Source organism: Drosophila miranda, assembly GCF_003369915.1.
Source record: "Drosophila miranda strain MSH22 chromosome Y unlocalized genomic scaffold, D.miranda_PacBio2.1 Contig_Y2_pilon, whole genome shotgun sequence".
Taxonomy (NCBI): Eukaryota; Metazoa; Arthropoda; class Insecta; order Diptera; family Drosophilidae; genus Drosophila; species Drosophila miranda.
In genome coordinates, this window is record NW_022881614.1 from 35,336,224 (window position 1) to 35,351,444 (window position 15,221).

The 15,221-nt window shown below is 45.4% G+C and overlaps 1 protein-coding gene across 1 annotated transcript in view; it reads right to left on the bottom strand.

Moving 5' to 3' along the window:
* Positions 1–389: 389 nt before the first annotated feature.
* LOC117193338 (SNF-related serine/threonine-protein kinase-like) overlaps positions 390–15,221 on the bottom strand; it is a 30,361-nt gene continuing 15,529 nt past the window's right edge. The window contains exons 2-9 of the mRNA XM_033398065.1: positions 7,771–7,861; positions 7,498–7,701; positions 5,486–5,723; positions 5,318–5,421; positions 3,575–3,727; positions 3,182–3,491; positions 2,942–3,119; positions 390–1,899 (exon numbers count right to left, since the gene is read on the bottom strand). Of these exons, the coding sequence (XP_033253956.1) occupies positions 611–1,899; positions 2,942–3,119; positions 3,182–3,491; positions 3,575–3,727; positions 5,318–5,421; positions 5,486–5,723; positions 7,498–7,701; positions 7,771–7,861 (2,567 nt within the window). The 3' untranslated portion in view covers positions 390–610. The remainder of the gene's footprint in view (positions 1,900–2,941; positions 3,120–3,181; positions 3,492–3,574; positions 3,728–5,317; positions 5,422–5,485; positions 5,724–7,497; positions 7,702–7,770; positions 7,862–15,221) is intronic.

The window sequence follows — 15,221 nt, forward strand, 5'->3', positions numbered from 1 at the left end:
AGAAAACTAAAAACGCAGAATCATAGATAATGACCATATCTATCAGATTGCTGAATCTGGATCAGATAAGATCATTTTTATAGCCAATAGGAACAAATCAATTTGCAGTGGCTACGCAGCGCCCGACGTCACGCTCAGACTGATTTTCTGTCTCTCTCGCACGCACTCTTTGTCGTGTCGTTCAATATTAGCGGCGTCTGCCGGAGGAGAGCCATACTGACTAAGTATCGGGTATAACTGTAAAGTTTTGGTGTCCGCAGCAACTCACAACGTTCCCCCTCGTTTATCTTGTGACTATCACACTTAGAATCAGTTCGACAGAAAGGTATCCCTAAAGAAAGTATCTTCTCTAAGAAAAGTTTTCTTTGTTTATGCTAAAGAACACAACGTTTTCATAATTTACTTTTCCATTTATTTCAATAGTTTCATTAGATTTGATTACTTACAACAAATACATAAATATTAATCTTTGTTTAATTTGCAGTGTAGTAATTTTAACTAGATTCGTTTAACTAGATGAGCACTCGCTTTAGCCGATATTTGTATAGATATAGTACATATACATCAGATATAAACACAGTGGAGTCTGCAGTATGCAGTGTGTCTGCGTCTACTTCCCCGCCGCCTTCTCCTCCAGCTGGGCCTGTATGTTCTTCACATTATGGCCACCGGCATTGGTTTGGTTGTGCCGCTGGAAGAAGGCATTAATGGAGCTCATTGATCGGTACTCCAGATTGTCGCTCATATGCCAGTCCACGCTGATGCTCTGATGCCGGCCCATGGGGTTGCGTATCTTTGTCTCATTGTACTTCTCCAGGAGATGCAGCAGGCAGTCCTTGGTGGTGTTAGCCGCCTCCTCTAGATTCACCGTCTGGTGCGTGTCGGGCAGTCCAACGGGCACGTCGCGGCTCTTCTGATTGATGCGGAGCTTGGCCCGTCGACTGCTGGCTGATGCAGTGACCATGTGATGGCTATTGCTGCTGCTGCTGGTGGCGTTGCTGCTGGAGATTACCTTCGATGTGGTGGCCACTGAGGACTTTTGTACTTGCTGGCTTGAGGTGCTGCTCCGGGTATTGGAGCTGCTCATCGTGCTCAACGTGGACTGGTTGCGTACGGAGTGCACCTGTGACTTGGACCAGGTGCTCCCGCTACCATTGCCGTTGCTCAGCTTGGGAGTCTCCTCGATTGACTGCTGCAGGCGCACGGACAGCGAACTGACCTTGGTCTGGCCCTGTCCATCGTCGGAGCTGGTGTGACTCTGGCTGCTGCTGCTGGCGGCACTGAGGAGTCCGCCCCTGGGCGTGGGCCGGTTCCAGCTGCTACTGCTGGTCGCGCGACTGGTCCACTTGTTTCCCTCCTGGCTAGTCTCGGAGGTGCGGCTTGTACTGCTCTCAGTACCAGCTGGGGTAGGCTGATGCGATACTGGGGTAGGTGCTTCATTGGTGCAGCTGTTGCTACTGTTGTGGTTGGCGTCCCCTAGCTTCGTGTTGATATCAGCTAGCATGAGCAGATGGTCAGAGAGCTTGCGGATCTCGTCAGCCAGATTGACGCGCTCCCCGGAGCTGCGGCGCCGCAGCAGGTAGGTGGTGTCCGAGTTTCGGCGATCGAATGTGTGCAGATAGCTCTTCATGCTCCTTTGCTGCTGGGCCGTCGACTCGCTGCCGGAGAACTCGTCGAAGTTCTCGTTGAACAGGTGCTGGGGCGTGGGCGTGGAGGGGTTGGAGGAGCCCATGACCGGGAAGAGTTTCTCTCGCGACTCATTGATGGGTGTCGATACGGAGCTGGGGCTCTCGTTGTCGCCACAACGCGACTCCTCCTCGTTCGGCTGCTGGGCATCATCCTCGCCTTGCTCGTCGTCCGTCATCGTGGCTATCGACTCGAAGGGCGAGGGCGAACACACTGGAAATAGATTAGAGTTTTAGATTCGTTGGATTCGTTGATCGTTGATTACGTTTAATTGGTACATGAAGTGCTTAGAAACGGAATTAGTTCATGCTTTTGGGTTAAGAGAGTTGTGTAAAGTGATCCCAATGATCATTATGGTATTCTGTTCAAATGGAATGGGTTTAATATCCGATTTACACAACTCGTTGAGACAACAAATGGGGTTAGTTTGTGTATTCAAAAAGAAAGACCCTTTCCCTAACGGACAAGAAAACGAATGAACATGAGACTGACTTTGGAATAAACTGAACTGCGATCTCTGTGGATGATGGCTATGGACTTATATCTTTGGGCTTACCTGTTTGGCAGACCAGAAACTGTGGCTATGTACGAGTATGTTGATCTATGTCTGACCTAGGATCGGGGTGGGTTTTTGGGGGATTTGGTTGGGATTGGAGAGGATTGGGGTGGAGTGGAATTGGGAGATTGGCATATGGCTTCGAGGCTCGAACAAAGTATAGAGAAGTATAGTAGTGCTTGATGTTGGTTTTCTGTATTCAAATTGAAGTATATTTTGGACATATTTTTGTTGGTTTTGTCAATGGCTGTCATTATCACAGTGTCAAAATGGTTAATACAGGTGGTATCCGCTACAAGGATGCCAGACCTTCGCTTAATTCTACAGTTACTTAAATATTAACAACAGTTCTGGCATGCTGGACCTCCCTCTCTTGCACACAGAATAGACGTTGGGTTAACACAGAGAAGGATGTAGAGTGACAGAAAGTAAGAGAGATAGAAGAGAAGAGAAGAGAAGAGTAGAGTAGAGAGGGCAGGGCGCCACTGTATGCGCTTCTCAGCGAGCCAACTCGGTTCACATTCACGTTAAGAACAACAATTAGTGTTTGACAAGTTAATCATGTAATTTACAAAGTAGATCCAGATGCAGGATGCAGGTGCAGTTGCATTTGCGGCTGTGGATGCAGCCATCATTTGCCATGGATGAGGGCATGCCGGTCGCGCTGCCGCTGAGAGCCGCTGCCACAGCAGTACTCACCTCGGGACGAGGAGATGCTGTCCTGGCCATGGGGTCGTCGCGGGTGCGGATAGCTCGTCTCGTTCAGGGGTGCAATCACATTGCCCTCCACATCGAAGACGTACGGACTGTTGGGATGCGTCTCGCAGCGCACAATGAAATTCTTGAGGTTATCCTTGGTGGCATCCAGCTCTTTGTTCTGTGGTAAAAGGAATAGTATGTGGAATATGACACATGGTTTAGCGCTATGCCATTACTTACCTCCAGGTCCACCGCACTGCAGAGCTTGGCAAGCTCTTCGCACTCATCGTCCTGGTCCTGGTCCTGTTCCAGCTTCCCTACGCCCTCCCCCGTTTCCACAGCTGCCTTCACTTCTTCCACTACGTCGTCGTCGTCCTCGATGGTCTCTGTGGACTCCTCGGAGGACTCAGAGGCGGCTGGTGTCGGTGACAGCGACTTCAGAGGTGTCTTCGACGCCGATGAGGCTCCCTTCGCTATTGGTGTGGCTGTCGCGGTCGCCCGCTGCTGGAGCCATTTGTGCTTCATGCAATCTGCGGCTGTCATGCGGGTACTGCGTATGGAGAGACAGAGATAGGTAGGGGATCTCCCGGTTATGACTAGACTATAATTAGGAGTAGGGAAAAGTGTACCCACCTCAAGTCTTTTACCAACAGCTTGGCTATGAAATCCAGACACTCCGGGGATATTCCATTGAAGCATTCATCCTCGAAATCGTATTTCGCGATGGTTACATTTGACATTGTTTCAATGTCGTTCTCGCCCATGAATGGCGACAGACCCGAGATGCTGTACCATCATGTGTGTGGCGGGATGGGTGTGGCAAAGTCAATAAACATGAAATGTAAAAGCAGGGTAAGTTAAATAAATAAACGCATAAAAAACACAAGACCCATCACTTAATTAACTAAATTAAATTTTATTCCACTGCACTGGGGTGGGGTGTCGGCAAAGTGAGTGAGTGTTGGGTTAGGACTCCCCCCATTTGATTATTCCACTTTTGGCTGGTACAAATTTGTAATTAGGGACAAGTCTTTGATTAAATTTTGTAATTGCTTCACTGGCGATAAATGTTTCAAAAATATTTGCCAAGAGTTTAGGAATATTAATGGAATCGGAGGAAGTGTAAGATTTACATTTTTAAATAATAGTGCGTGAAAATGTTGACTAAGAGGAACATGACTAAGTTTTACAATCTACATGCAATAGAGATCCGATTCCTTCTACTTCTAACATTGCCTTAACATGTGTCTATATCTTTTTATACCCGATACTCAAAATGAGTATTGGGGTATATTAGATTTGTGGTAAAAGTGGATGTTTGTAACGTCCAGAAGGAATCGTTTCCGACCCCATAAAGTATATATATTCTTGATCAGCATCAATAACCGAGTCGATTGAGCCCTGTCTGTCTGTCCGTCTGTCCGTCCGTCCGTCCGTCCGTCCCCTTCAGCACCTAGTGCTCAAAGACTATAAGAGCTAGAGCAACGATGTTTTGGATCCAGACATCTGTGATATGTCACTGCTACAAAAATATTTCAAAACTTTGCCCCGCCCACTTCCTCCCCCACAAAGGACGAAAATCTGTGGCATCCACAATTTTAAAGATACGATAAAACCAAAAATGCAGAATCGTAGAGGATAACTATATGTTCTAGAGTGTAAAATCTCAACCAGATCGTATAATTATTATATCCAGAATCAAGAAAACAATTTCATTCTTTCTCGCTCTGTCTCTCTCTAACACACAGGTTTCATGGTCGGCTTTGCCAATTGCAAAATATGAGTTCAAGGATCTCAGAACGTATAAGAGCCAGAGCAACCAAATTTGGTATCCACACTCCTGTGATATCTGACCTTGACCGTTTTTTGTCCAAATTTCGCCACACCCCCTTCCGCCCCCGCAAAGGACGAAAATCTGGGGCATCCACAAATCTCAGAGACTATTAAGGCTAGAGTAACCAAATTTGGTATCCGCACTTCTGTTAGACCTCACTATAAAACGTATATCTCAGAATTTCGCCCCACCCCCTTCCGCCCCCACAAAGAACGAAAATCTGTTGCATCCACAATATTACACATTCGAGAAAACTAAAAACGCAGAATCATAGATAATGACTATATCTATTAGATTGCTGAATCTGGATCAGATCGGAATACTTTTTGGTAGCCAAAAGCAAGAAATCAATTTGCAGTGGCCACGCAGCGCCCGACGTCACGCTCAGACTGATTTTCTGTCTCTCTCGCACGCACTCTTTGTCGTGTGGTTCAATATTAGCGGCGTCTGCCGCAGGAGAGCCATACTGACTTAGTATCGGGTATAACTGTAGAGTTGCGGTGTACGCAGCAACTCACAACGTTCCCCGTCGTTCAACTTACAGCACATAGCAAATGACCCCGACGCTCCACATGTCCGTTCCGTAGGAGATGCAATCAAAGTTAACAACTTCCGGAGCCACAAACTCGGGTGTGCCAAAGAGCACCTAAGAGGGAAAAAGTTTACTGTTGAGTGGTTGGGGGGTATAGTGTAGGACTATAAGGACTCACCCTGAGACGCTTGTCCGGATCGAATTTGCGTGCCAGGCCAAAGTCAATGATCTTGATGCGGTTTCCCTTCTGTGTAAGCACCAGGATGTTCTCGGGCTTCAGGTCCAGATGGACAATGCCATTGCCGTGAATAAAGGCCATGGCCTCGCACACCTGACGGATGAAGACGCGACAGACGCGTTCAGTGAGGACGAACTCATCGTCCACCACGCGGTCAAAGAGCTCGCCGCCTTCAATGCTGCAGAGACAGAGAAATTTCAGGATAAAGGCCATCTTTAGGGACTAGCAGATGACAAAACAAGATACATGGATTGATTACTGATTAACTCATGCAGATATTAGGGTCTTTTGTTTAGTGTCCCCACCTTATCGGAACTGTTTAGGCTATAGTCCGGTTATAATCATTCGCCTTACCTGGCACACTCTAGTCTCTAGATATGTTATTTACAAGAGTATCGATTGCCCTGCCAGAACACGAAAATCAGATAATACATGAACATCCATCCCATACGGACACGAGTGAAGGGCATCAACTAACAGCGGACGGATCTGATTCGGAGGGAATTGTGTTCGTGCGCTCCCCAAATTCCATTTTAAATTTGCATTTTCTTTCTACTGTAACACAAAACCCACCCATCAGAAGCTTCAAACTGGTACAAACGGGCAGGGGAATGCCAAAATTGCATTCGACTTCCCCCAATATTTGTCGGGTATTCTTGTGGTTAGTTGATGCTCTTCAATCAGAAATCGAGTAAATTAAATTTGAATGACTCTTTTGCGTATGATGTTCGGTTGGCTTTGTGTCGAAATTTGCCAGACGGATCAGAATGGCTGTCAGGATGAATATACAGAATATTTGCCAGACTACATGTTTAAATATTTACAAAGTAGCAATGGCACTGACTTTCGAATCTAGTTAAATTGAGATTGTTTCAGTTTATGTTTTCCCTTTCTGTCCCTTTTTTCTGCAGAGTTTTCGACAGACATTAGCCTAATGGAAACCGAGCCGGACTCTGTCATAAACTGTGCATTTGATCAAGGCCCAGATGAATAAACAATGTTCGGACTGGCTGCAAGTCAACGCTTGAAGAAGTTTTGCCCTGTCTTGCCCACATATGTGTACATTATGTACGAGTCCATGCTATGAATATGCCAGGACAAACAGTGCAGGTCAACAATTGGCTTTTAGAAAAGACGTCGGGGCGAACAACAGCAGCTGAGACAACAAAATCCTGAGCAGTTGCAGTGCTGCTCAAAATTAATTTAACTTGACAAAGACATTTTCGGGGCATTGTCTTTGGTGTTAGTGAGATGTCTATGAAAATGAAATTGTTTCGTTTGGCCATTGTTCTTCCCAATTTATGTTGTGGGCGGGGGAATGTGGGTCAAGGCCGTGGACTAATCAGTGCCCCACACTCACACCCACACTCACACCCACACTCACACCCACCTGGCTCAAATGTTTTTATGGGCCATTGGAGACCAGAACGGACCCTCAACCCGTGTCAGACAAAGAAACAACCCAAGAAAAGAGAAAGAAACTTTGTCCGGATCAAAGTCGCGGGCCCAATAAAAGTTGTTATAAATTCATATAAATGCTAGAAAGGGGCAACCTGTTGCTCAAGGTTTTCTCGCTCTCTGGGCACGTTTGTGTGTGCGTAAAGTGTATTGGCAAGTGTGTTTGTATGCGAGAGATGTTTACTAGTTTACGATAATGTGCGTACGTGTAAATCGCATTTTATGCACATTCCCACTGATTGCAAGATATTGTGTGCCGGCAACAATGTGGCCAACAGCCGCAGGTCCCCTTCGGGATACCAACAAACCAACAAACTTGGGGAACACTGAATGACAAAAAGAAAGTGACAGAAACATAGGGGCAGAGAGGGGGAGAGAGATATATATATACACACACACACACGCACACGAAACGAGCGACAAACAAGGCAAAATCAACACATTCATAAAGCCATATTTCAACGGCTTGGTCACCCTTCGGCGCGCTTCCTTACAGTTCCAGGACGACGCACATCATTTTCTGATATTCGTATGCCGCATACAATTTTATAATGAGATGATGCTGCAACGAATTCATAATCTCCACTTCTCGCTCCACATTCCGCTTGTCCTCGCGCTTCGGGATGGGAACAAACTTGGCGGCCAATTGCAGGCCATTCGTCTTGTCCCTGCACTTGTACACCGTACCGAACTTTCCCCTGCACACAGAGAGGGGAGAGGGATTAGTTATCGACCAGCGCCCCGATCCTTGGCACCTAAGTACTCACCGTCCCACTTCGCCCAGCACATCGAGCAGTTTATGGGCATCGACATTGCGATTTATGGTCACATCGCGCATAGGAAACACCGGCTCCAGAACTGCAAAAGAGAATACGGGTTTCAGTGTTATGTTAATACAAATCAAGCAATCAATATATGCTAATCAGATATTTGCCAGGATCATGGGAATACATATTAAAGACAAGTTGTACAGAAACTAGCCCGAATAACCTCTTTGATGTCTACCCTATCCAGCAACCGTGAGTAAAAGTTCAATGATTGAGTGAACTTTTTGATTTCAATTACGACTGACTCGGACATGGAATTAGGTTAGTTTTCCTTGACACTTGAGCCATTTATATCTGGCAAAGTGGACATTTCATCAGACCAACAAACCATTCCAATACCCATTATCAGTGCTTTATCAGCAGAATGCCATAGATTGACAGGCTATACCCGCATTCGCGGATGGCTTATGGCTCTGGTCGGAAATGTTTTGGTTAGATAAGGACTTCAACTGTCTGATTTGATTGCTTGCACTTAATTTGCAGATTTAGATAAGATTTGTTGTTCGCTTTTGCGTTTCCCTCACTCATGCCCTACCTAATGTGTTGTGAGTGGCCAAGGACATGTGGGTCTTTGGGGTACGGTTACCCAAGTTACCCGGTATTTCAAGCCTTTCAATCATTTTCATTGTTCGTCTTTTCCAGAATGCATTTCATATCGGCCTTTACGGCGGAATGGCAGTGGACCTGTCTGACAACTGAAAAACTGAACAACAGATTGTGCTTGTCATATATTTCGCAGAACATATTGCAGAGAGCTTACTGTGCTCTGGAGGAAACCCTTTTCAAAACTCAATGCGTTACTTATTGTTGTTTTTGCTGCTTGTCTGCAAGTTGCCAAACAAATAAAAATGACTTTATTTAATTGAGTTTTGCGGAGGACCAGGAGTATCCTACGAAAGGAGGACAACAAAAGTGACGAGCACACATTGGATGTGTGTGTGTGTGTGTGAATAACTGGGAATACAGTGACGAATATGTGAGTGGAGGTGTGAGTGTGGCCAGCAAACAGTATAAATTTTGTCATATTTTGCCATCACAAGCCCAAGACTTTCCCTCTTGACATTTGGCCAGAATACTGGTAATCCATGGGGATTTCCCGGAGCTCTGCGTCCACAAGAAGGAAAGCAGAAATCAGTCGAGCTCAGAAATGTGCAATTTGAATTATTGATAATCCGTTGGAGTCGGGGGCAGCAGTCGGTAGGCGGCACGCAGAATAAGAAAAGTCAGTTAAGCACTTGCTGTTGCTCGATGCACGATGCACGTTGCACTTATGATGGCTGTCTGTCCTGTCCCATTAATGTGTAAATGGCGCACATAAGTATGCTTTGGAAAACACGATAAATCCTTAAAATCAAAGGCAGCAGCATGGCAGGACCAGGCTGGAGCAGGCTGGGGAAAAGTCGAAGGCAAAAGACTTTTCAAAATCGAAGCAAATACATGGCATGGCTGGGGGTGCTGGCTGTGGGATGTGAATGCCGTTTTGTCGAGAAGAAACTTTGCACATTCAAAGTGAATGTTGAGGGTCTACTGTGAATAGAAATGGAGGATGAGGCAGAGCATTGAGTCTCTCAGATGTGTATGCAGCGATTGCTGAGACTTGACGCCACGCCTCACCTCGACTCGCCGCTCCTTCTGCATTTCGTTTAAACGGTTTTGGGCACAAATTTATGCATGTCTGCTGCGGCCCAAGAGCGGTAGTGTGTGCATGTGCATGTGAGTGCATTTGAGTGCACTCTGCCAATAATGCGCACAATTTAAGTTTCGGCAAACACGCCCAAACACTTGCATTAGAGAAGAAAATTAAACAGGTTCTTCAGAGCCCAGTCTCCAACACTCACTCACTCCTCACTCACACCCCCCCCCCCCCCCCCTCCCACAATCAGCAGCTCCCATTGAACGAAAGTTTTGAGGAAAGTTGAGAACTCTTTGGACTCATAATGAAATACGAAATGCGTATTTCATAAATCGCTCCGCGACCCTCATAAAATTTTACCGTAGCCGTAGACAAGCACTCATATATTATGCACAAACACTGACTCATACGTTCACATTCAGAAACTCACATTCGGTGGAGAGGGGAAATACGGTAGCGCACCAGGGACAGGTGGCTCACATTCATTTCCTGGTTCGAGCTCATGAATAAATGAATTTATATCGACTCCCGTCTGGCAATGGCACTGCACTGCACTGTACTTGCCACCGCTTATCATCAAGGCGGGGCAGAACATGGGGCAACCCATATGCGACACGCCGAAATGGGCAAGGAGGCGAACGAGTGGCCGAGTGGCGGCAGTGCAGTGGCCCGTCTAGCCAGCGCTCAAGCCCGAATGCAATCGAAATTGGAGCCGAGCCGTTTGAAGTGTTTTTTCGTAAATCAATTTCAGTTGCCAAAGCATCGCCACAGCCATCCATTAAGCTGCGAAATGTTCTCGATCTGCATATAATATTGCGCGAGCAGGACGAATCTGAGCGATATACTGGGAAAAAAGGTATGAAATCGAGAACTTCGGAACTATTCAAATGGGTGGCTTATGGTATACTTATCTCCATTAGAGAGAGAGAGAGAGAGAGAGAGAGAGAGAGAGAGAGAGAGAGAGAGAGAGAGAGAGAGAGAGAGATCTCAGTGTATTATATTTTGTGCGTATACATGTGTACTTCTGGGGAGTTCCCCAATGGGAATTCGCACATGTTGGCTGTGCACTGGCTTTTATCTGAAGCTTGAACTGTGTGGCAGACAACACTTAACTCTTAACCAGCTTATTACTGTTAAGCGTTTCTGTCTACAAGGCACTCTCTTTTTCTCTCGCTCTGTATTTTTTTTTCCCTACATGCATCAATGTTTGGGTGGCTTTCGGAAGTGCAACTCGTTGCAATTTCAATTCAAAAAACTTTATAAATCTAATTTATGCATAATATCAATAAAAATGCCAGATAGAGAGGGAGAGGGGAGGGAATGAGATGGTATATGTGCACTTCTCATTCAATAGAGTACCACTTCCACTGGCACTGCTCCTACTACTGCCACTGCCACTGCCACAGCTTCTGCGAATGCAAATGGCAAACGATTTTTTGTGCCAACGATGGCAATTTTTTCTGATATGAAAATCAGCAAATTTTTCTTTGATTTGCCTTCGCTCCGGTTGTCATGTCCCACGAGTCCACCCACGATATCCCCCATCTATTTTCGCTCTTCTCACTTTGGCAACTGTTGCCTTGACTTTGAGATTAAAATGGAAAAAAGAATGGAACCAAACAAAAAATGTCTTCCCTTTGGTGCTCCTCCTTCTGCGTCATCGATTTGTGGCTGCAATTTGTTGCCGACATTATTTTGTGTAATGCGCGTAATGAAAATTTTTTAATAACACATTTTAAAGGCGCTATTCTTGAGTATAGCAATGAAAAAACATGTCGAACAATGACAAACTGTTGCACCTCAAACGTTTGATGTCAATGTGCCACACACTACGCATACGCCGCGTGCGCGCATGCCACCAAACCACGAGCCAGACGCCTTGGCATTTTAATATGAGTGCCGGCCGTCGCACGAGAACGAGCCAAGTTTGAGGATGGCATTTCTTCATTGTTTCCATTTGCTTTTAATAAAACTTTTTATGCGAACAACTTAAGCGTCCTGCTCGTCTGGCAATTCATTCGTATTCGGAAAGACCACCAGACCCAAAGCAATCTGCTGAGGCATGCCACGCATTTAATGGCCAGGCATTTGCGAATCACCGCACCGCACCCATGACCATGTACCCGTAAATGGAGGCCAAAGATCGCCCCGCAGAGGTGTGTTGCCTACGAGTGTTTCCCAATATAAGAAATATGCAAAATCAACTTGAGAGATGCTTTTAGCTAAAGGCTGCACTCTCTGGAAAGGTCTTTGAAGTACTGCAAGGCTGCTTTGTTCGGGCAGCTTTTGTTTGATTTTTTTTACAGGCACGAATTTGTTAAAGTTAAATTAAAATTAGTTCTCATCGCACTCTCCACGGAATTGCAAGTTTTTTATATCGTAATAAAAACTTTTTATTTGTAATTGAATGTGAAATGCAAGTAGCATCCTTTTGAATAATAGTGTGGAAAAATCATCTGCAAATTAATTAAATATATACGACTCTATAAGCCTTTTTATACCCGATACTCAAAATGAGTATTGGGTTTATTTATTAGATTTGTGGTAAAAGTGGATGTGTGTAACGTCCAGAAGGAATCGTTTCCGACCCCATAAAGTATATATATTCTTGATCAGCATCAATAGCCGAGTCGATTGAGCCCTGTCTGTCTGTCCGTCTGTCCGTCCGTCCGTCCGTCCGTCCGTCCGTCCGTCCGTCCGTCCGTCCGTCCCCTTCAGCGCCTAGTGCTCAAAGACTATAAGAGCTAGAGCAACGATGTTTTGGATCCAGACATCTGTGATATGTCACTGCTACAAAAATATTTCAAAACTTCGCCCCGCCCACTTCCGCCCCCACAAAGGACGAAAATCTGTGGCATCCACATTTTTAAAGATACGATAAAACCAAAAATGCAGAATCGTAGAGGATGACTATATGTTCTAGAGTGTAAAATCTCAACCAGATCGTATAATTATTATAGCCAGAATCAAGAAAACAATTTCATTCTTTCTCGCTCTGTCTCTCTCTAACACACAGGTTTCATGGTCGGCTTTGCCAATTGCAAAATATGAGTTCAAGGATCTCAGAACCTATAAGAGCCAGAGCAACCAAATTTGGTATCCACACTCCTGTGATATCTGACCTTGACCGTTTCTTGTCCAAATTTCGCCACACCCCCTTCCGCCCCCGCAAAGAACAAAAATCTGGGGCATCCACAAATCTCAGAGACTATTAAGGCTAGAGTAACCAAATTTGGTATCCGCACTTCTGTTAGATCTTACTATAAAACGTGTATCTCAAAATTTCGCCCCACCCCCTTCCGCCCACACAAAGGACGAAAATCTGTTGCATCCACAATATTGCACATTCGAGAAAACTAAAAACGCAGGGCAAGGAGGCGAACGGGGCGGCAGTGCAGTGGCCCGTCTAGCCAGCGCTCAAGCCCGAATGCAATCGAAATTGGAGCCGAGCCGTTTGAAGTGTTTTTTCATAAATCAATTTCAGTTGCCAAAGCATCGCCACAGCCATCCATTAAGCTGCGAAATGTTCTCGATCTGCATATCATATTGCGCGAGCAGGACGAATCTGAGCGATATACTGGGAAAAAAGGTATGAAATCGAGAACTTCGGAACTATTCAAATGGGTGGCTTATGGTATACTTATCTCCATTAGAGAGAGAGAGAGAGAGAGAGAGAGAGAGAGAGAGAGAGAGATCTCAGTGTATTATATTTTGTGCGTATACATGTGTACTTCTGGGGAGTTCCCCAATGGGAATTCGCACATGTTGGCTGTGCACTGGCTTTTATCTGAAGCTTGAACTGTGTGGCAGACAACACTTAACTCTTAACCAGCTTATTACTGTTAAGCGTTTCTGTCTACAAGGCACTCTCTTTTTCTCTCGCTCTGTATTTTTTTTTCCCTACATGCATCAATGTTTGGGTGGCTTTCGGAAGTGCAACTCGTTGCAAATTCAATTCAAACGAGGGGGAACGTTGTGAGTTGCTGCGTACACCGCAACTCTACAGTTTTACCCGATACTAAGTCAGTATGGCTCTCCTGCGGCAGACGCCGCTAATATTGAACCACACGACAAAGAGTGCGTGCGAGAGAGACAGAAAATCAGTCTGAGCGTGACGTCGGGCGCTGCGTGGCCGTATTCATATTATAGTTCTGTGATTTTGTCACACAGGTAAATATATATGTACATAAGTATAGAAGTACGATACGCTGCTATCTGTGCTATCTCTTCTCCTCCTCTGGAACCGCCTTCGATTAGTGAAAAGCGAAGGCAACAGACAATTTATTTCTCACAATCGAATGGATACGTTAGATGCGTGAAATGTTTGCAGATAAAACAAACCCAATAAATGATAAATTACAAGAAAAAGTTGCCAAATTAAATGCTGAATTTTTTATTTAAATACAAAAAATACCAACAGCGAACAGAAAGGGGGACCCAAATCAATATCGAAAATATATCCCTGTCCTGTCACATATACTCGTATTCGTATTAATACGTTTCTGTATCCCCTGTTCGGGCTCCATTTCGACAACGAGGCAATTCATCTTCATCATTTACATTTTTTTTTGCGTGCCTGTGGTTCGCATTCCATGCGTAAATCCGCTGCGACAACTCGTGGCGCGGATGGAGGGAAAATCGTTATGGAAACTGAAAAGTAATAATCAGTAGGGAGGAAATTCTGAGAACACCACCTACCCGTACAAGCTATCAAGAGGAGCACGGGGAGAGAGGGGAAGCACTGTCTCAGTGGCAGGCTGGGTGGTGGGTGGTTGGCTCACCCCCTCCTCTTACGTTAAGGTCTCCTCTAATGCAGTGACAAGTGCTGCCACCACGACACTACTAGCAGCTCAGTGAGAGTCCTACTCGCAGCCAATTTCCAGTTTATGCAGCGCACTTTTGTGGCACACTCTTTAATTGGGCAATTGCCATTCAAAATTTATACGAGAGACTGATGTCGACCCTCTTTTCCTCTCTCATTTTGAAGAATTTTTTTATAGCTTGAATGTCATTTTCCTTGGAAGTGGCAATTTTATTTTATTTCATTTAATTTTCGCTGCTTTTGCACAATGTGTGCCTCTCTCGCATTTCTTAAATTGTTTCTTACCAACGCTTTGTGGTTGTCCTCGCCCATTCATGCGCTCTCTTTGCTTGCCGTTCGTTCTCTGGTTATCCCTTTACACATTCATTACGCTGGCTTTTGTGGGCACACACATAATCTCCGCCTCCTCCCACTGTGTGGGTGAGCTCCTTTCGCCGCTATTCGTGATGTGTGTGGGAATTTTTCCGTTCTGCTCTCAGTTTTAATCACCGAAAGTTGAGCAGCAGGAGCAACACTTTAAGTGCTAAATTTAAACGTATTTCGAGCTGCATGACAGGCAGCACAGCATGCTCTCAGTTTTAATCACCGAAACGGAAACAGCAGGAGCAACGCTTTAAGTGCTAAATTTAAACGTATTTCGAGCTGCATGACAGGCAGCACAGCATGCAGGGGCAGACATCAGCAGAAACTATGCTAATTGATCGATGTGAGCACAGAAATTTTAAGCCAATTCCAAAGTTCAACAATGGGCCAGACGACAATGCCTGGGTAGGCTGAGACCAATGCAGATGTAGACTGCAGACAGACGACAAGATAAATAGAGGGCAGAGTTGGGCCAAAGAAAAGCTCGTTCTGCTGCAAAATCCCAGCTTCTTCCAAGGATTTTTTCCTAGTTGTTCTGTTTTGTCTGGGAATGAAAGGAAGAGGTGACGTAGC